Genomic DNA, 22,556 nt, shown 5'->3' on the forward strand with positions numbered 1-22,556 from the left:
GCCCGTGGCGACCTAAAATTAAGAATGGCGACATGGCGAATTTTTGGCGATTTTCGGCTTAGGTCTCCACCGAGTTTTGAATCCTAAGCTCAGTGTCTTCCCAACGAATGAGCGGCAACATTTTCAGTATTTTTCTTGGTTTTAGACCCACGAGTAGAATGTGCACATTACGCGTCATTCGGTATGTCTGTCCTGTAACTCGTGTGTACCTCCTCAATTCATCTAGAGAGATAACAAAACGTTTATTTGATGTTCTGTGAAAATAAGATGAGTGAGTGGGATCCTTAGTTCGGGATGCCATCTGATGCAGGAGGTACTGGAACGTCCCCCAGCGACATTCTAGCAAAATGTAAGTCAGCCGACTGCCTTGCAAACCGCGAGGGGGCAGTGATTGGCTATAGGTTTTAAAGCCCCTATACTTCGTAAAAGTACCGCCATCTGCTCTCCCCACCGCCGCCTCCTCTCCTGCGCGCCTTTCGCGTGCGACGGTGGCGCCCCCTCGAACGCGCCACGCGGACGCGTGAAGCTTTGAGGCCGGTTGCGCGCTGGCGCTGCCACTTCAGCCACAGCCTTTCTAGTCCTGTCGTGGCCGCGTGCCATGTCTCGCATACGATCTACTGCGCGTCAAACAGGCATCTGCTGCAACTACCGCAGCGTTTTGAAACTTATGCGCTAAATGTGCGACGCGATAATTCGTGATGACACGCCGGCCGATGAGCCGCGATCCGCTGAACTAAATCCCCGCTCATGTTCCGAATTTGCAGAAAGTTCTGTCACCCAGAAGTGGTTCGCCAAATTAGGCAATATGATGGAAGAGCTGCACGCAAATGCACGGCTTTCGATAAATCCTGCGCGCTAGGTTCTTTTTTTTTTTTTTTTTTTGCTATCGCACTTTCATTCCGACGCTCGCTCCGTCTTCACCCTTCTATCCGCACATCACAGTGAAAGGTTAGTAGAATGTGTGGAACACAACCTAGTGTTGCAGTGCACGACACTTGTTCTTTCAGAGTTAATAATATGTGGGGTTTTACGTGCCAAAACCGGGATATGATTACGAGGCACGCCGTAGTAGAGGGCTCCGGAAATTTCGACCACCTGGGGTTCAAGACTGTCACTTGCTCGAGCAAGTGACTGCCTTGGTGCATGACAAATAACACAAAATTTCGCGTGACATTGAGTAAGTAATACACCAGATATGTCACACGGCAAAGCAAGACGCCTGTCAAGAGTAAAAGCGCACGAGCACTTACCTCACAAAGCCGCGCCGATCTCGGCTCGAAGTCTGCTCGACCGATTCTGTGAAGCCAGACTTTGCGACGACTTGCATTCTCTTTTCCGCACAGAATGGCAAAAAACTTCTTCCCTTGGGTGTCACGATTATGGCAGCCAAACGCACAGCAACCCGGCATCGCGACAAAACGAGCGAGACGCACACGTGCACTTCACACTTCGTGCATTTCACATGGGGCGAACATACAGCACATGGCACGTTGGAGCGTTCGACATGGCGCCGAGAGGCGAAGGAAACAAAATACCGAGAAAACGAGAGCGCGCTACCACGTGACCGCAGCCGCCCTATCAGCGGCGTGGAGAGGAGGAAGCGGCTTAGATCAAGAGAAAGCTGTACCTTTCCGTAGGTATAGGGGCCTTAATAGGTTTATGGCTTTAGGTGCTTTAAGCTAATCTGAAGTTTCGCATCTGAAGGGGCAAGACGACGGGTTGGCCGCGTGTTCCAACCATTTGTTCCGCCAAAGCGCCAACTGCTCTGAATAGCTTGGCGACTTATTCACTGTGGCAGTACCCCCAGTTCAGCTCGCAAAGACTGTTTTGGAATAGCGAAGAGAGGCGGATACGCGGCTATTTCTGCAATAAAAATTATTTATTGAGGCATTTTTCACTGTTCTCGGTGAGCGTGTGCAATAAAAAACAATTGCTATATAACATTTTACATTGTTATACAGCAATAACGCATCGGATTGACGCGTGTAGATATAAGTAACTATAAGAAAGGGTCGGTGATGTCCGGTATCATATTAGTTCACACTAAAAGGTGTAAGACTCACTAATGATCGGTTCCTGTAAGAATTCTGTCGTGTTACCTTCAATAAACCTTTTAATCCTTTTAATTCATATAAGGGTACGTAAAGCTGTCTACAAATAATGCTTTCACGGTTTTCGCCCAAGGTTTATACCACACTTTTAGCTTTGAAACGAGAGGACAGGGATGGAAGGATATCATGAGCGTTTCGTTCATTCACCCTAGCGCCACCACGCACATCCTGCGGCTAGTCGGAGAAGCAGCACCATGCACTCCCTTGGTGAAGCGGGCGATACGACTGGCATCGAGAAACGTCAATATAATTTAAGGGTCTTGGATGGTACTGTATTCTACGGGGCTATATGTGAGTGGAAATTTTTGTTACTGGGTATGCCGCACATATCTAGAATGGCTACTTTTTTGGCGAAATTTGTAAAAAAAATGGCGACTTTTGGCGACTTTTTGCTCGTCGTTTGGCGACATTTACTTGAAAGTCAGTGGCAACCCTGGCCGTACCTCGTGCGATGTGCTGACATTCGTTCCCGAAATTAGTAAGTAGGACATCTGCGCGGCCATTGGTTAAGTGTACAAGACCCCGCGCCACACAAATTCCTTTGTTCAGAAACAGCCCTACGTTTCCGTCCGCTATTCCTTCGCGGTCGTGAAATGCCTCATTCGCCACAAGCACCATTACACTGCAACGTGGCGGCACAGTGACATCATCATCAACAACGCGCAGAGCAGTAAGGCGTCGCTCCACCGATTCCTCCGCAGACATAGCTTGTTCGGTCGAAAATGACACACTGGACCTACGCAGGTTAATTATGGCGCCGTTAGCTTGTAGAAAATCCATTCCTAATATGAGCTCCCTTGAACATTCCGGCAGTACAATGAAGTCGGCAACGTAAGTAAAGACTCTTATTTCGAGCCTTGCGGTGCATCTGCCAAGGGGCGTAATAACGTGACCACCTGCTGTCCGTATCTGCGATACACTCCATTTCGTCACAACTTTTTTTAGTTTCTTTGCCATTTTGTGACTTATTACCGAATAATCATCGCCGGTGTCAACTAAGGCGTTCAGCTCGTATCCGTCTATTTTCAACCGCAAATCTGAAGTAATCTTTGCACTGCTACTCTCATCTGCTGGAGACATAGCCTCGTCACCCTGGAACCATGATGGAGGATCTTTGTAACTGTGGTTATCAGCGGCCTCACCTCCACAGGTCGCTTGCTTCAGTTTTCCGGGTGTGGGCTTGGAGAACGACGCCCAGGCAGTCTGGGAGATGTACGTGGGCTCGGTGAACGGTAGCGCATGGGCGACGGTGATCTTGGCTGATGTTGGCGTGGAGCAAGTGGACTCTGGCGCGTGGACAGGTACTCTTCTATCTCTGCTGGTCGTTCACCGTTTCGAGGGCATGGTGGATACAAGGGAAAGCCCCTTAATCCAGCCTGTCGGTAAGAACAGAACCTATACAGGTGACCCGCTTCTCCGCAATGGAAGCACAAAGGCCTACGCTCGTGGTCACGCCAGACGTCACTTTTCCAGGGCCTTTGCTCCCCATAGCGAGCAGACGGCACTTGTCGTGCTGGAGGCATGTAGGTAGGCGCTGGTTCAGGCGGACGAGGTGCGTTGCGTGCTGCGGGTGGGTATGGAGTTGCCATCGCAACTTCTGCATTGCTGTACACCACGGGTTGCCTGAGTACCTCGGAGTACGTTGGGGTGCGTCGAATTGGTTGCGGCGGACGCTCCGGCTCCCGTATGACCTGCCTCAGTTCGTCCCGCACAACGTCGACGACTGATAGCGCAGCTGTAGTCTGAGGTGTTTGCAACTTACTCAGCTCTTCCCTGATCACTGATCTGATGAGCTCTCGCACGGCTTCGATGTCGTTCCGCAGGCTTCCGGAGAAGACATGTGCTGGTGCACAGTTTATGTCCCGGTTGTACTGCCGAGCCCGCTGCTCCAGCGTTCTTTCGATGGCTGTCGCCTCCGAATGGAACTCAGCAACTGTGTGAGGTGGGTTGCGGACGAGAACAGCGAATAGCTCTTGCTTCACTCCCCGCATAAGATGGCGTAGCTTCTTGTCTTCGCTCATGTTCGTATCCGCACGCTTGAATAGGCGGGTCATGTCCTCGATGTACATTGCCACACTCTCGTTTGTGAGCTGGTTCCTCGTTTGAAGAGCAGCCTCCGCCTTTTCCTTGCGGTCTGTGCTGACGTAAGTAGACAGCACTTGCCGTCGAAATTCCTCCCACGTAGAAAAAGAGGACTCATGGTTCTCAAACCATGTCTTTGCAAAGTCTTCCAAAGCAAAGTATACACGACGAAGCTTCTCCCTCTCGTCCCATCCATTCAAGTTCGCCACTCTCTCGAAGAGGTCCAACCAGTCCTCCACGTCTTCGAACGAGTCGCCATGGAATACTGGCGGCTTGTGAGGTTGATTGACGACCACTTGTGACGGTGTTGCCTGACTAGTCATAGCGGTGGCGTCCGTCGTCTGAGTTCCCCTTGGCGTGAAGTGTAGAGGACTGAACTCAGGCGAGTCACCTCGAAGACGACGGCTGGCCCTCTGGTGCACAGGTGTCAGCTCCACGCGATCGACTCGTTGTTGGTCGGGGCTAAGCTCTCTTGCGTTCGTGGGGCTTCGATTCATACCCAGCACCTCCACCAGAAATGTAGCGATGCTGAAGCACAGAGACTAGTCAAACAAACGTATTTATTAAGGGCGAACCTGTGCCCACAACTCTAAGTGGCTGCGGTCGTAAAAACTGCGACTCAGTCGAACACCATAGAGAACATCCAACTGTCTTCCTCTTTTCTTCATCCGAAGTCCCGAGCGCGTGGCGCATGCGAGCCGGGTCCGACCAGGTGCGCGTGCCACGATGGTCTTTGCGCGGCAACGACAATACGGCGCGCATGCGTGTCCTGTATGCGCATGGATGGGCGCGTTATTTGAATGCGGCTAAGATGACGCGGCAATATTTACTGAGACTCCTACTACCATATTGCGCTAACAACACAACGGGGGTTGCAACGTGCTATTAATCGCCGTAAGCAACGCTACGAGTGTGTTTGCTTTATTTACAATTGTGTGCATATTTATCTTCCTAATGAGGTTCTAATCTCGTACCCGACGTTCCTTTACTCTTTACAATATGTCACCGTAACCCTGCTCTCACAAAAACATAAATCGGAGTGCAACCGCAGCGCAAAGAACTGAACTCTTCGCCAAACGTGTACATTCTTAAACCGTCTGCAGCGGGCCGATAATCTCAACGACCGCCATGTTGGATGTACAGTCGCGCCACCTATAGGCCGTGAAAGTTGCGAAAACGTTCTCGTAACTTCGGCAGCCTAATACCTGCAGGTGCATCGTTTCAAGAACCTCTTACCTTTGAGTTCTTAGAGGGACAACTTCGTGCCAAGTGACAAGCTGCACTGGGAATGCCGGAAAAACGATGACGTGAAGAACACTGTTTCATCCCGTCGACAGCAGCAATCCAAATGTTCGTACAGGCTTTGTTTCGTTGTTATAACCTTCTCTGGTTCAGATATGTCAGCGATGTGTGCCATCCAGCATCTTGCCTTACTCCGCGAAGAGACTTTGTTAGAGCAGTACTGACACAAAATTTTGAAGGCCAGATCTTGTGGGATAGATTTGTGTGGACACACACGCATCACCTACGAAATATCGATAGATAATATCGCCTAGAACATATTTAAAATCAATTTTAAAGTGTGTGTAGTGCCACTGCACGCGAAGCTCGCCTTTGGTTTTCGTGTAACCAACCAACCACCACCTGCGGCACCCTACCTGCGCCACGAGTGTGTGCTGGCTGTCATGATTCTTGCGAGAGAAAGAGATTCTTTATTTGGGAAAATTAGGTGAATAGTGGGGTAAGTGACGCAGTAACTGTCTCTCAGGCGAGGACACCACAACCGCGACACCTGGGGGGAAAGGGGAGAAAAGTATAGGAGAAGTTAGAGTTAGAGTGGAGGAGGAGGCCTGGGGGAGTTAAATACATCACTGGGGGAGAGGGGGAAAAATAAGAAAAAAAAGGGAACACGCGATAAACACATGACTGAAAAAAAAAAAACACGGAAGTTCCGTTTGTTGGGGGCTTGGTCGGCGTGGTTCAGAGAAGACGGTCGGCCAGTTGCGCGGCTTCGATGTAGTTGAGGACCGCGCGCAGGGCAGGGCGCACGCGATGGGCTGATCCTACCGGGTGCAGAATGTCATCTGCCGTGGCAGACGGAAGTCCCAGCTGCTTGAAGGCACGAGCGAGCGCTTCGCGGTGGGTGGAGAGGGCGGAGCAGGAAAGGAAGAATACACTTCCGTGAATGCTTTAGAAGCATTCACGGCACACCTCAACAATCAATCTACCGCCATTCAGTTCACCGTGGAAATGGAAGCTAACCAGAGGCTACCCTTTTTGGACGTTCTTGTTAAAAGGACCAATGGAGCGCTATCTTTCTCTGTCTACCGAAAAGGCACGCACACTGGCAGGTACCTGAACTTCAAGTCTGTTCACCCTGACATTCATAAGAGGTCAGTGGTTGCCTCCTTGTTAGGCCGTGCAAATCGCCTTTGCACGAATCCCGAAGACCTGAACGCCGATGTAAAGATGGTTCGGGAGGACCTTTCGACGTGCGGTTACCCGCCAGCGTTTGTTAATGCGGTGGAATATCGCATGTCTGCTCCCTCACAGCCTGCCAGTGTCCGACAGAAAAAACGCGCAGCTGTTCCTTATGTGCCCGGAATAAGTGAGACCTTGTCACGCGTTCTGCGTAGCTACGACGTCGAAGTAGCCCACGTGCCTGTACGCAAGTTACGGCACACACTTGTTGGTGGGAAGGACAAACTTCCGAAGGAAGCCTTTCCTGGTGTTGTGTATAAAATCCCTTGTGCGGACTGCGATAGTGTTTATATCGGGGAGACCGGCAATTTCAGACAGCGCCTGCGCCAGCATCAGAACGATATGAAAAACAAGAAAGTGGCATCTAATGCACTGGCGGAGCATGCGGACACGACTAATCACACTATAGACTGGTTGAATGCGAGCATTATCGGGAAAGAAAGAAACTGGACGTCACGCCTGCATCTTGAGTCCCTCGAGATACAATCTACTGAACAGACGCTGAATCGTAATGTTGGAAACCTTCCCTCGTGCTATGCGCGGTGCTTACGTCACTTACTGAAACCTGTATAGTTAGATGCTTTTGGTGTTCATGGCTTCATTGTGAACAAGGCTTCCGTATGGAAGCCGAAACGTCGTTTCTTTCTTTTTAAAACATTTATTTGGTCGGTGGTTGCCTTTCATTCTTCATGTTTCGTCCAGTGGCTCCGGAAGCGGGGGGGGGCAGGGTGGGCTAGCCCCCCCTGTCAGCAGAAGCAAGGGGCTCAGCCCCCCCGGTGAAACCCTGTCTCGTTTTTTTTTTTGTTATTCTTGCGCGGCATATTTTTTTCGCGGCATTTTGGAATGTTCTTAGCGGCTGAGAACATTCCGGAATGGATGGGGATACTTTAGCGCTCCGCGCACCTGCGGCGTCTCCTCTCCGACACCATGCAAGTCTCCTCAGCAGTCCGGCCTTATTCCGCCCAGTGGAGTCAACGAGCCGTCAATTTCCCAAAAAGGGTCATCCGAAGTGTCCGTCTTCAGCCTCTACGTCGTCAAGCGGACGTTGACTTTTGAAGTGCGGGTATAGTGTACTAGAATATTCTAGTACACTATGCTCTTCATTATGCACCTGCCAGTGCTACAGAGTTAGTGGAATGGAAGTGCGTTACGAGTGAAGACGACGAAAACTACGAAATGCTTCACGGCGGCATGAACACATCGTTTTTGCCACTTTTTCAACTGACGCGGCGGCTGTTCTCCTTGTTTTATATAGTTGATTTATATATCATTGAAAAACTTGATCTTTGCGCATTTGAAATATATCTATTAAAAACAAGTCAACCGTCAGTATTTGGGAATGGATAGCCAAGAATAAGCGCTAGTTACACGGTTAGGCCTGATCGTGGCTCAGAAGTCACCATTTTTTGAAAAATATGCTACAGTTACAGCACTATTTCTTGCACAGCACTTTCAATACTATTTATCTATTTCCTCAACGTAACAAATCAATGTCGGACTTCTACTTTATTGCTGCTTAGCTTTTGAAAACAGCCAAATTTAGTAACTTTCGCTACAGACTGTCCGGTAACTATTCGCCAGAGAAAATTCATTTTCGGGTCGTATATAGAGGACAAGATTTTCCGTCTGAATGCTCAATTTCATTAATGTACGATCCTCTCCCTTTTTAATTATGTTGGCCAATTTTTGGCCAATTTTTGTGGAAAGCTACCGAAGTTATGTGGCTGAATTTGCACGTAGAGTAACTACAGCCTCCTATTTCTTTCCTCAGTGTAGCATTTTTCAATAGAGCAAGCAGAAATGCCCAACGATCAAGCTCGTAAATTGTATGAATTTATCGTGCCGCAAACGTCAACAAAACCTCTGTAATCTTCAAATAGCGCTGAAATCTGAGCATGCATAGCCTGAAATATAGCTGTTACGGTCTCCTGATATAATTACTGGTACGAATCACACACAAATACTGTCGGAATACTGAGCAATCTACATTATTCCTATCACTACAACGAAAATCTTTCTGTAGCGCCACCTAGACGGAAAAAACCAAGGCGCTGAATTTGAAAGCTTCCCGTCTCTCCGACTGTAGCATGCGAAAACATTTTACTACAGAGGAGAATGACTTTTCTAACTTCAAACCATGCGCCACCATCTGTAGGTCTTTTCTTTTTTTTTTTTTTTTTTGCCTCCCCTCAGCGTGTTTCGTCAGCGCGGGACAGCGTGAAAGCAGGTGTATGATGGCATAGCAGGTGTCCAATCCTCCGAGAGTGTGCGGTGAATCGGGTGAATGAAAAGGTAAAAAAAAGGCCGAATTCTCGTAACGTCCCTCTTGGGGTTTGCGCATATTTGTCTCCGCGCACGGGCTACCAGGAAAGAAAGCGAGGGGTGTGCAATGACAGACAAAAGAAAGCGGACAAACGGACGAGGGAACTGGGCAGACGTGCGTGGGTGAGGTTCTTTTTCTTCTTTTTTACAATAAAGTAGAGTTTTTCAGAAGTGCTGCGCCTGTTGGTACCGCAATCGCAAAGAAAGTAGTGGACGAAAATATATACTTGTCGCTGGCAGTTAGGAATGACACGAAAACTGTTTTGTACCTGCTGCGTGTTTATATCTGTCATTGCTAACAAACTGAACACTACAATGCCTGCCTCTCTTTTCTCCTTTGTGTATCTGCGTATGCAAATCAAATAATAATACACTTCATTTCTGCGTCTTCAGCATTTACCCCGGGCAAAACCACAGTGCGGCAGGAGTGCGTGTCGCGAAGGTAACCCATCACTTTCAACCGCGCTTGCTGTGCTCTAAACTTGTGCTAGATTAGGCTACAAGTAGAAATCCGGCAGGATACGCTCGCTTCGAGCCAATGCGTCCGACTGCTTAGCTTGAGGACGCGGGTTCGATTTCCGCCTACGACAAGCGCGCATTTCCATTGCACCGAAATGCGGGAACGCCCGTGTATACATTTCCATGCACCCCAAGTGTTCTGTAATACCCCATGACGGCGTTCCTCATAATTACATCAAGCTCTCTCTAAGGGGACGCGGACGTTTGCGAATTCTTCACTCAGAGTCGGCTGTGAATATCCGTCATTGGTTTCAATAAACCACAAAGCCGAACAATATTTGTTTCGTTGCTGTCTGCATAAACACAGGGTTTTTGCACATTTCAGCCAGTAACAACGAAGCGAATTGGCATGAAATTTTGCTGATTGCAGAGCATGGCGTAAGAAAAATACTTCGCTGCAGGGATAGCAGTGCGGCGCCAGGTCTCTTTTTTTCTGTTTTTTTTTTTTACTGGGGAGTACCCGCGACAAGTGAGTTCTTTCAGGGGGGCAGCAAAGCGGAGAAACTATGCGTTGTGCTTTGACTATGGTCTCTTGAGCAAGGGAGGTGGGGGGTGGGAAGGGGGCAAAATGGAGCAGGCGAACATTTTTGGGGGAAGGAAGCCCCCCGCCCTGAAGGATAGATGTAATGGTAGACAAGAACCGTGCCGGAAACGCCAAGTCGAAGCAACTATCAGTCGTGAAGCCCATCCATATTTCCTGTGCACTGAAGGCCCCGCCGCGGTCGTCTAGTGGTTATGGCGCTCGACTGCTGACCCGAAAGTCGCGGGATCGAATCCCGGCCGCGGCGGCTGCATTTTCGATGGAGGCGAAAATGTTTGAGGCCCGTGTACTTAGATTTGGGTGCACATTAAAGAACCCCAGGTAGTCGAAATTTCCGGAGTCCTCCACTACGGCATCTCTCATAATCATATCCATATGGTGGTTTTGGGACGTTAAACCCCAGATATTATTATTATTTTATTATGTTCACTGAATGAAGGTTTACTCCACTCAATCTGAGTATCGCTGCGTCAGGTTCGCACACCTGCGGACTATCAGAGCGGTGTCATCAACAAGGTCTAACCGTCTGGTTGAACACTGCTATAACAGGGCACAGCTGCGACCTGAACAATGCGACGACGCTGGCTCGTGAACGAAGGAGAGAAAATACTCCTTGTAGGGCCGCATATGGTGGTGCGCCCTAAGGACGCCGACGTGTTTACGTTTTCAGGGGAGAATGCCCTGTCTCTTTCGCTCGCCGACGGCGGCCGCTCAGCTTTTCTTTTTGTGTTGAGTGCTGGGGGCGAGAGCGGCTTCGCACCAAGGAGCGAACCGCGAGGTCGCAGGATGCCGAGAGGGGTCGGATTTCGGAGCGGACACCTCCCGCTGTGCTTGGAGTGCACTGCGGGCAGTTGTGTCGGCTGTGATGGCGCCACGCGGGCAGTTGCGCGCCGCCTCCCCTCTGGTCTGAGATCTGGACCACGGCCGCCGCGGTCTTGTTTTTGAACTCCGGGAAGGCACCGCTTCCGGCTAGTAGACAGACCCCACTGCGGGGGTCTGAAGCGCAGGCGGCGCTGTTTGATGACACCGGCCAGCGACGGGAACACGCTGCAGAGGCGAAACCCCAGTAGCCTGGTTTGCGCCAAGTTGAAGGCGACGGCACTTTTGCTGACCGACGATGCCGCTGCAGCGCGGAATGTGTGAGCAATAAATTCCGCACATGGCGTCGGCTCCTGACATTGTGCGTGGCCACGTGTTGACGAGAAAGAAGGAAAGCCGTTGTTTTTCGCAATATCTTGGTTTTCCGTTTAGGCCCTGCCCGGTGGGCTGTGGCCTACGAGTACTTACACTCTGGTTGGCCGCCGTGGTCAAGGGAGGGATAAAGGGATGCCACCGCCCTTTTTCGTCTAAGCCCTTTCCTTAATAATTGTTGAGTGAAGTCGGAGTAAATCTTTTACAACTAGTTCCATAGAAGTTTTAAAAAATCGATTCGATAGTTCACGGTATTTCTGGCTCTTAACCGTTTCGCGCTCTGCTGCTTTCTAGCCGCCTGTCAAACGTGATTAGCTCGGAGCCTCAGACGAAAGAGCCTGCAAACGCGGCGTCTTGATGCTCCACCAGTATACCAGCTCAAGTGACGAAAAAGAGGCTGACTTGTCTCCTACTGCCCTCGCACGCGACAACGCGGCGTCTCGCCAAACATCTCCCGCCCCATGTGCCGTCGTGCCTAGTGTCCCCGGGCAGTGGACAGGAGAGGCCTGTTGCTTGTGGGGTTACTTCGCCGTGTTTGAATTCTGTCGAGCCAAGTGACCGCTGGTTCTTGCGCCTTTGGTCCTGGCGCCCTGTCCCTGGCTTTCCCTGGCTTCGCACGTTTCGTCGGTGCTCTGCGTAATCCGAGCGTCGGTGAGTGGTTTCTTCTTATTCCTCTTTTCTGTCTAAGTGACTGTCAAATCGTTTTCGTGTGTACAGTATATCCAGGCTTATGCGTAAACACATATTATTTACAACTGTACTGTACTAGCAACATCGCCGTCAACACCTGTGAAGGTGGCTGAGCAGCGAAGCTGTGTTGGGCACCCATGCCGACCGAGAGCGCTCTGTTGGTTGCGATTCCGAGCAGAAAACCAGCGATTTTCCACGCAGGAAATTTTCAGCCGTCGTTTTGGAAGACAGGAAAAATAGGAATCTATGGGATATTTCAGAGAATTTTAAGAATGGTGAAATTTGTCTATGATGACCAAAACACAGCGGTCGCTGTGCGCTTTTGAGTTGTGCGAACGGTTCTCGCGCATGCAGCACGCAAACCCTTAAGATTGGTTTCTGATAATTATATGGAGTGATTTCTATTTCTTTCCCAGTGTTAGACTCGAAACCCACGTATGAACATTACACTTAGAGCACACGAGTTAAGAAGGCCATTCTTTTTAGCGCAGGCGGTACTCATGATTTTAATAGTCGTAAACATGCAGGGAAACATGCCGGGTTGTGCAGGGAAATGTGCTGTGACAGTTTGAAGCACGCAGGGGAAAATGCCCGAAATGATGAATTTTCATGTCCCAGATTGGGAATTCTTGGGCGTATAGTACGGAACATCACTGCAGAAAACACTATCACGCGGAGCAGAGCAGATGACGTGGAATCTAATCGCCGTTTTCACTCGATCAACGCAAACACACACACACACACACACACACACACACACACACACACACACACACACACACACACACACACACACACACACACACACACACACACACACACACACACACACACACACACACACACACACACACACACACACACACACACACACACACACACACACACACACACACACAACACGCGCTAAAGATTGTTTTAAAAAAATCTTTTATCCTCCGTTGGACGAATTTTAGTTGCCGATTCACAGATTGCGCGCACAACTCTTAATGCAGAGGCTCGTTGGTAGAGGCACTCTTTTTGCCTTCACCCTCCACCGCTCGAGCCGGCGCCTTTGTTTACAAATATGCCATTTGACTTTTTTTGTCATTGATTTACAGCTCCTGCTGTTAAGATCTGCACATCTTAGTATTTGATACTCTCTCAGTTTGTGGCTCTTAACGTAGGCGGCTTCGCACGTTCGTTGTGTTTGTATTCCGGCTGTTGGTTAGTCGCTGCATGAAATCTTTTGTTTTGTTCCATTCGAGAGTGTGTATTCTCGCACTGCTACCGGTGACTTTCTCGGATATTAAATTGCGAACCTGTCACTGCCGACCGTCGACCGGAGTTTGGCTGAGAGATACATCACTGCGTGGCACCGCGGCCTGTGACAATATTAGTGCCAAAGGTTAAACTAAAAAATAGACCAGTTATTCAAGAAAGGTTGAAAGCTCATTTGGGTTTTCGACTACTATATCTTTTGCAAAGAAAATATTATCAGCAAAATTGCGAGATCTTTTGATGATTTGCACGATTGAATTCATGTACAGACAACTTGTCACTCATATTGCACAGTCGTGTAGAGAATGTTCTGTACAGTTTTCAAGTGACGTCCCAGACAGGTTCTCTGCGACGTGTACTCCAACATAGCAGCCACCGTGACTTTTCATCTCATTAGAGAGTGTCAGTACAGAGAAGGACAGAGAGTCTTTCGGTTGCGCGTTCTATTGTGCTCTCCCCGCTTTCTTCTGTTCGCCAGCCGCGCCACGGGGGCACCAGCGCTAATCTGATGTCACGGTTTCTTGCTCAGCGAGCATCTCAACCAGCCTGTACTTTAAGATGGCAACCACGGTGACGTCAGTTGAGATAAAGAAGTAGAGTTGGGCTTAATTGGCGTGCGATGCGTAGCTTAGACAACAGGTGGAAAAGGCGAGTAACTGAATCGATACCGAGAGACGGAGTTTGGAGGCAAAAAAATTAGGTGGCAAGGTGTCCTGCAGCAGGCATCCACAAACTGATGATGATGAAGATGAAAGGATAAGAACAGCAGATGCGATAACTTTTATGCTGATCTTGCCCAACGACAGTTTTAAGAGTTCCTTATTTTATGATTCAATATCGAGGTCACGCTGATTTGGTTATACCAGTTACGCCATGCAGAGCTGGTGTTTGGCCAGTAACAGATTGAAATACCCAATCGCAGTAATATGGGACATTCTTTGTATTCTGGAAGCAAACTTTAGTTACTATGTTATTCCAGCATGGGGCTGTGCTTAATTTTTTTTTTTTGCAGAGCTGTTGAATTGTATAATACAACTACGCGTTGTGAAGTTAGGCAGAAAACGTTAACATAAGATGGTTTTCAATGGAAGAGACGGGGATGTAGTGTCATTTTCTCCTTTTCACACGATATTGAATATGAAGACGCTCGTTTTTAGTTATGTGTTTATGATTGCCTTGTTTTGCAGTTCTGAAGCAGCCCTAAACGCAATGGAAAGATACTTGATTAAGAAAAGGAAGGCTCCTGATATTGAACATGAATCTTCGCCCTGTCCATCCCCAATTACAGCACTTGATGGCGCGGGGTCAAGGAAGCGGACTTACGGTAAGAATGCATATACCTTTATTTTGAGAAAAAAAAAGCGGCAATATTGTTTTCAGTTCTAAAATATCAGTGAAAATGGCAAGCAAATAGACCAGCAAAAAAAAAAAAGTTTAGAAAATAACAAACTTCAGTGTTTTTAGGCCTCTTTATGGGTGGCGATATTTTAGAAATTCATTTTCTTAGTTCTCGATTTGTATTCGACAAATTACTATCAAAATTACCATATTTGGAAAATGTATTACTGCCTGCTATATGGTGCGGGCCGAGGTTTTATTCTTTTTTCATACCTCACGATAAAGAATGCTGCTAGGTCGCCTTGGATTGTGGTAGCTAATGAACCGTTTGTGGATGTTGAAACCCAAGTGCCCTAGAATCCTGTAAAAGTTGCAACGCGCAGCGTCGCCACTTCGTCTTTTGAGGAGTTTGTTCTTACTTCTAAATGCAGAAAGTACTTGTGGACCTTCTCCGAACCCGGCCACCGTTGATGCTGCGGATGACCCTGTACATGCGGCGGCTCCTTCTAGGTCATGTTCACCGGATGCTTACTGCCCTCGTGGAGAAGACGCACCGCCACCTACCAAGTTTGTACCAGCCAAGAGCTACGTCTTTCCAAGGGGCAAATGTAACAGGTCCTGCCAGCACGCATGGTTCGAGAAGTTTCCATGGCTCCATTATGACGCCGAGCGCGACATGGTGCTTTGTCACGCGTGCCGCGTTGCATTCAAAGAAAGGAGAGCCATTGGGCCCGGGATGGAGCTTAGCTTCCTGCAGAATGGTTTTTCTAATTGGAAGAACGCCCTTGAGAAGTTTCGGTGCCACGAAAAAAGCACTTACCATGTCGATGCTGTACAGCACCAGCTGAGTAAAGCCAAAGGGGCACGTGTTGTTGAGCTCCTCACAAGCAATTGCGCTAAGCAGCAACGTGAGTCTAGGGAAGCTCTTCGCGTTATCGTGAGTTCCATTCGCTACCTCTGCCGCACCGGTCAGGCCCTTCTAGGACACACTCAGCAGTTCGGCAACCTGGTGGACTTATTACAGGAGCGCTGTGAAGACGTACCTGCTCTTAAGACATGGCTAAGCCGAAGGGACAAGTGGCTGAGCAGTGACATTCAGAATGAAATCATCAAGATCATGGCTCACGCACTACAGCGCGAAATCTTGGAAGACATTAAAGTGACTCCATTTTTTGGAATAATCGCTGATGGGACCACGGACGTGGCGGGGGACGAACAGTTTACACTTTGCTTGCGTTGGGTGGAAGATGCCTCACTGGAAGTTCATGAAGAGTTTATCGGAGTTTACAGCCCCCCAGACTCTAAGGCCAACACGCTGTTCTTAGCTGTAAAGGACATGCTTGTGCGTCTAGGGCTCGATTTTAGTCGTTTGCGTGGTCACTGCTTCGACGGTGCAGCCAACATGTCTGGGCGCTTCTCTGGAGTTCAAAAGAGGATCGTCGACGTTCAGCCGAAATCAATTTACGTGCACTGCGCCAGTCATTCGTTAGATTTGGCTCTCCAGGAAGTCGGCCGTAGCAGCGTAATAGTTGCAGATGCGCTATGCGCCGTGAAAGACGTTTCCAACGCAATCCTTACTTCTGCGAAACGGAAGGCCACGTACAGCGGCATCGTTCTTCCTCCATGCGTCGATGATGCACGCGCAATACCTGCAAAGGCAAGCAGTCTTCTACCACTGTGTCCAACGAGGTGGGCAGTGAGAGTGAATTCAGTTAAACGATTCACCGAGAACTATGAAAGGGTTCAGGCTACGATGCAGGAGCTGTTACAAACTCCAGGATCACTTAGAGATGATCGGAGAGGGATTATGAGAGGGTACGAAAAGCAGCTGCAGAAGTTTCATACTCTATTCGGATTAAACATGTCCAAAGAACTGTTTGGCCCATGCGAGCAACTTGCCAGGGCTCTTCAGAGTCCCAAATACAGTGCGACCGGAACCAAACAGGCAGCTAAAGCACTGTGTCAGACCATGGCGAACCTGAGAACAGAGGACGGCTTTGATCGAGTTTTTGAAGAAACACAAAATGCCGCCATGAGGTTGGGCCTTGATCAGAGTGAAACCGCGGTCGCCAGACGCGTAAAACCGCCCACGCGATTTGAGCATTCAATTAAGCCTGCTCCTCCAGTGGTATTGGATGCAAAGACAAAGCTCCGAAAAGAGTTCTTTGCGGCAGTTGACTGCGTGACATCCGAAATAAAAAATCGGTTTGACCAACCAGGCATGGACTATCTAGCAAAGCTTGAATGCGCGATCGTCAACAGTACACGTGGACAGCGATTAACCGAGGAGGCACTGAAAGAAGCTCTCGGAGTCCACAGCACAGATTTTGATCTAGACAGGCTTGCGGCACAGCTTCTACTCCTTCCAACAGTTATTTCTGGGGCAGGTGTGAACACTGTTGAAGATGTGGCTGAACAACTGAGGTCCGAGTCTCAAACAGTTCGGAATCTTTTGGACCAGGTTGTGAAACTTCTGCAGCTTTTGTTGACTGTACCCGCATCAGCGGCATCAGGAGAGCGCTCTTTTAGTGCGCTCCGGCGAGTGAAGACATATCTTCGCAGTCGCATGACGCAGGCCCGTCTCACTCATCTTCTCCTCCTGCACACCCACCGGGAAAGAACAGGAAAGTTATCTCTGGATAAAGTCATGAACGAATTTATAACGAAAACGGCCGAACGCTCAGCAACGTTTGGTTCATGCTAGCTGTGTTTTTTTTTTTCGCAACCCAGTTATATGGTCGAGTACTGAGTGTCCTGTGTTTGTAATCGACGCACCGGCGCATTTGATTATCAGTCCAATATAGACGTATTTTTGTTTCCTTCCTTATTCCGCATATTTCTAGCTGTTGCCATTTCCGTAATGCACTATGTCATCGTACAGAATAATGTGTAACACCTATTTGTGAGTCCATGATACATTACCTTTTGTTCGAACTTATACCATTTGTGCTTATCTGCATCATTAAATCTGCATTCGTCTACATTGTATAACTTCAGTTGACATACTATCGGCAATTAATTTTTTCTTGCGTGCGGAAGTGCTGAGCTAAATGCATGAAGGGGGACGCTTGCCTTATGGAAATTTTTTAATGAAGTGCATCTTTCCGTTGTTCATATAATGTGTGTCACATGATTAAACAGATCATGTTTGTTATTGTGACGGCTCACTTTAGTAAATAAACATTGTTAGTGTAAATCGTTCTAATTTATGTGTGACTGTTTTTGTTTGAAGACGGGAAATGACGTCTTTATTGATGTGACGCTAGAAATACACTAAAAAAACAAGCCTCTAGCTCATTTAAGGTAATATTTAAAAAATCAGTCATAAGCAACGGTAGAGTAAACAGCCATTTCAAAGCAGCTAAGTAGCAAGTATGCATATATTTTATTGTGCAGCCTTAGTGAAATTATAGAGACAACCTTTGACATCGTGACCTAAACCGTATACACAACCAACAGGATTGTTTGGAGTTACGTTATTGCTATGGATATGCATAAACTATAGCGAAAGATGTCTTACTTATTCAGAAAATGCAAATTACTACGAGAAATTTGCTCCCAATTTAGAAAAAGTTAGCAGAGTAAGGATACTAATGGTAATGGTTGAGATGCCCATCCTAAAGCTGACAAATCTCTGTAAAGTCACACGTACGCTAAACAAACCAGAAACGTGCGTGCACGCGTGTATTTTTCGCGCGTGCGCACTTGTTTGTGTGCGTGCACATTAGAATATGGCTGTTATCCTGTGACCAGCCGGAAATCGTGGCTTAGCGGTTATCTCGAGCCCCCCCTGCCGCGAAAGACTTCCGGAGCCTCTGGTTTCGTCCCGACCAGACGGGCTTCCGTCGAACTCTCGATTTCAGGAAAGGAAGAGATGCGCCACGGTTTCCCTCTCTCCGCAGTCACTGCAGAGGGGCGAGGGCGCACCGCGGAGGCGGTGCCGGCGCTCAGCAGGCCAGACGGAACCTGTCCGCAGTGCGAGGAGGAGGGACCGCTCTTTCCTGGTCAGCACGTTTTCCGATAGAATGCGTGGCAGCGTTGCCAGATGGTGAAATTCGGCACCAGATTGGGAAAATCTGGTGAAAATTGGGGGCTGCTGGTGTTGAGGTGCCAGAACGGCTACACCAGACAAAATCTGGTGAAAAGTGGTGAAAAATGTTGGGGAATGGCTTGTCACTGCTATTATTCTTATTTACACCGCGTTGTTGCCGACAACTTATTGCTTCATCCACATCCCACGAGTAGCGCCAGTTTCTTGCTGCACTCAAATCTACAAACCTTCAAACCAAAACCGACCGAGCAGGCCGATTGTGTGGCGAAGGTCGCGGGACAGTTCGCGGACCTGCTGGACGCCACTCCGCTCGTTCGTCTCGTCTTCAATAAAGTTTATTTTCTCCTTCTCCTTGTTTATGCATATCCACCTTTATGGCTCTAGAAGGCGACGGGCTCTACCTGAAAAACATAGCCTTCTCGTCTGATGTCCGATTAGAAAATGCCCTTGTTCTGGTGACGTAAATGCTAGGTTAGTCACTGGTCGGTTACGAGGAAAGTAATATATCCGAATGAGTATGTAAAGCTCGCCGAGGCTTTGATAAGGAAGCACACAGAGGCACGTTGGGAAGTATGTGTTCGGAACAATTAGCCATCGAAGGTCCGTGTTCAAAACAAACCTCGTTTTTCCTTCTTGTTTTCTTTATAGTTTTCGAGCCCTTAACACGCGCTAAGTGGATAAAAACAGTAAACAGGGCTAAATAACTGAAGTCGGTTTGTGGACACTGGCTTCATCATACGAAGAGAAAACAAGATGTAAGGGCATGGTGTAGATATATGTAGATCGAGTACATACCTTACACCGTATATAAGGGTAAGCTAATTGGTTATAAACTAAGAGCACATGTGACAGCTGACTTGCTACTTTTTTTTAGCTGACGTCTTATCGTTCGGCTTTTCCACTCCAGCATCTTTTCAACATCCTTGAGTGGGCCACCCAGAAACCTCCTTGCCTGTTTCTAGGAGTGTGTGAATATATATTCGAAAATTTCAAATAATTAATCGAATAGTGTTCTATTCGATTTGGCATTCGAATCCAATAGTGTATATTCGAAATACCAAATATTTTTTCCAATATACACTCTTCAGCATGGACGGAAAACCCCGAAGTAACGATATGCTGGAGCATTGAGGGGTCATTTTTGTGCAAGCTTACATGCATGACTAACAACAGTTAAGGGTTGCACGGCGGGCTCGCTTTCAATTTATAGCTTCCAAAGGTATAGCACATCGAAGACGGGACGGCGATTGACAAGTAGACAGGCATAGACATCAGGCGGTAGCCAGGGGGAGGGGGGGGGAATTCAACACCCTGAAAATTTTCAATTTTGCTTGCGTATATATACGCACACATACAAACGCACGAACGAACATACATATAGTATGGTTTAACCCCCCCCCCCCCTACGCAAAAAAATTTCTGTATGTGTGTTTATATGCGTCATTCGCCTTGTCGCGCCTCTTGGATGCGCTACCTTTGGACGCAAATGTTATCGCGTGATGTAAATTTCTTGCAGATGCGGTTTTCAAGAATGATATTTATCTGTCTGTGGCGCTAAAGCCCATTAAGTGATAACTGGTTGGTTTATCTGTTTCAATAAATGTTTAGCTCGATGTGCGGTGTTCGGTTAAAGAGAGCTTAATTCTTATGCAAAGAGCCACCTTGAATACCCTTGTCACTGTTGTATTTCAAAGTATAGTTAGAAAATAACCCGAATGCTCCAGTCACTGATGCGTACGCCGTATACCTCAGTCTAGATAATTGCATGTATAGTAGTTTTTGTCGATTAAAAGTAATCGTAATGTTCCTTTAATGTTAAAATCTGTGAATATTTGTTGCAAAGAAAGTGTTGTGGGATCCTGGAGCTGTTTCGAAAATGGTTGCCTGACTATTCGTGCGTCACTTCGCAACGGTGGATGCATCTGTTGAGCGCCACTGTCACGTGCAGACGCGTCTTCGTTTGCGCGCACCCGCCGCGCCGAGGAATTGTGTGCGGCCCCCTCGCTCTTTCCCCATCCCCCCACACAACTGTACAAGTGTAGTACAAGAGATAGCTACACTCCCTCCCCTCCCCCCGCTGTTCTTCCCATCCGTACGTAGCCCATTTCATCAGTCTTCGGCATTTGTTTCTTTGAATGGGACTCGGAAAAGGCGCCTGCGGACTATGCAGCTCCGATGGTGCACCATCCACCCTCTTCCTGTGCTTTTTTTTTTTTTTCTTCGAGAAGATATCCCTGCTCCCTCCGCCGCCCCCCATTCGCACCCCCGTCCCGTTTCTTCTATTTTTATATATATTTTCTTTCTTCCGTTCTCGTATTTCACTCCGTGGTGCCTTGTTCGTTGGTTCCAGCTATTTTCGCTGCCCAGAAGTTTGCCTGCCGATACACGGTCACCGGATGTTGTGGGAAGCATACGCCTGCCTTCTTCAATGGCAGCGGCGGGGCCTTTCGCGAAATAAGCATAATAAAATACATAGCGAAGTGGCAGTTTCGGAACTGACAAGGGTACTTGAAACGAATACATGGCTGAAGCTAATTGCTGCTGCAGGACACACGAAGGATCCAGTGAAGAATGCACCGAACGTTGCCGAGTCGGCTGGTCTTTTCCGGCACAGCACCCACTCTAAGGCGACGCTCCAAAATTTTTTTTTATTATTGTACGAATGCGCACAATGTGTATATGGTAGGTAGTGACAGCGACAAGTAAAAAGTGCAGAAATAATCAAATCACTCTCCTTTGTAATAATATCGTTATAAACAACAGAAATATTTTCTATGGGGCAGGGCTTTTGCAAAGTAAAACGCTAAAAAGAAAAAAATGACGTCATAGTCGCCATTTTGTAGTGTTGGTGAAATCTGGTGAAATTTTGTTCTGGGGTTGGTGTCCAAGCCTCTTTCCAATCTGGCAACGCTGATGCGTGGTGGAGAGCCGGCGGCCGTGCGCTCGTCGGGGTGGTTTCGCACGAGCTCTCGCCAAAGGTTTCGGCGCGCTGAGTCCACGGAGTCCGCGCACGTTGTCAGTGGAACAGCTGGGTCGTGTGCTGTCTTTGCCAGGTCATCGGCAGCCTCGTTCCCTGCGATGCCAACGTGCGACGGTATCCACTGGAGAGCCACGTCGCATCCGTGTTCGCGCAGACTGTGGAGTGACCACGCCACACGTTCTGCGAGTGGGTGGGCGCGTTCCTCTTTGGCGAGCTGGCGGAGGGCAGACCTCGAGGCGGTGTAGATTGTCGCGCGTGTGACTTGCGGCGTTTCACGGATGAGGTCGGCAGCAAGGTGTATTCCTACCAGCTCAGCCGTGGTGGAGGAGACGCGGTAGGCGAGCCGGCATTGGCGCTTCAATGCCAGCTGTGGTGCCGCGCAGGCAGCGGCCGCAGAGTGGTCCCGAAGCACGGAGGCATCAGTGAAAAACTGTGTCCTTCCATCAAGGTCCTGGTCCATTCTGGCTGCGGCTTCCTGCGCGATGGGGGGCGCTGCGAGCGCGCAACCGTTTCGGACATGCAGCGTTTCGGCTCCATCGTTTTTCGATCGGAACCCCTGATCACCTCTTCGGACCCTCACGAAAATCTCACCACCGTCACCGGAATGTGATCCGGTTCATCTGGACACCCCATTTCGGCAAGTGGACCCATTTCACAACTTGTACGGGCGATTTACATCTGGACGCCGGAGGCGGCCACGCCCATGGCACCTCCTGGCAGAATGGGCGATCCGTCCCGCACCACGACCGTCACCGTGGCGGACACCTACACCGGATACGACCCCCACAGCATGATGTGGACTACCATCCCAGCCTCGGACAGCAGGCCGGAGCTGCCCCAAACCTTTAAAAGCACCGCGCTTGTTGCCGCGGTGGCAAGACGCGAGCGAGCGAGCGACGCGGCAGTGGCGGCATCCGCCAACGCGGCCTCCCCGGCTGCAGCCCCGGCTGCAGCTGTCGACACGGCAGACCGCTCCTCCTCCAAAATTCC

At 48.8% G+C, this 22,556-nt stretch overlaps 1 protein-coding gene across 1 annotated transcript; it reads left to right on the forward strand.

The window, feature by feature from the left end:
* Positions 1-15,271: 15,271 nt before the first annotated feature.
* LOC119382351 (zinc finger MYM-type protein 1) lies at positions 15,272-17,788 on the forward strand. Its single transcript, XM_037650047.2, has one exon. It carries the CDS (start codon positions 15,272-15,274, stop codon positions 17,237-17,239), a length of 1,968 nt encoding a protein of 655 aa, XP_037505975.2. The 3' UTR covers positions 17,240-17,788.
* Positions 17,789-22,556: the final 4,768 nt, after the last annotated feature.

The sequence above is a fragment of the Rhipicephalus sanguineus genome, chromosome 2 (genome assembly GCF_013339695.2).
Source record: "Rhipicephalus sanguineus isolate Rsan-2018 chromosome 2, BIME_Rsan_1.4, whole genome shotgun sequence".
Classification (NCBI taxonomy): Eukaryota; Metazoa; Arthropoda; class Arachnida; order Ixodida; family Ixodidae; genus Rhipicephalus; species Rhipicephalus sanguineus.

Excerpts from the sequence above, each read along its gene's own strand:
- LOC119382351 (XM_037650047.2), top strand. The coding sequence starts at position 15,272 with ATGGAGCTTAGCTTCCTGCAGAATGGTTTTTCTAATTGGAAGAACGCC.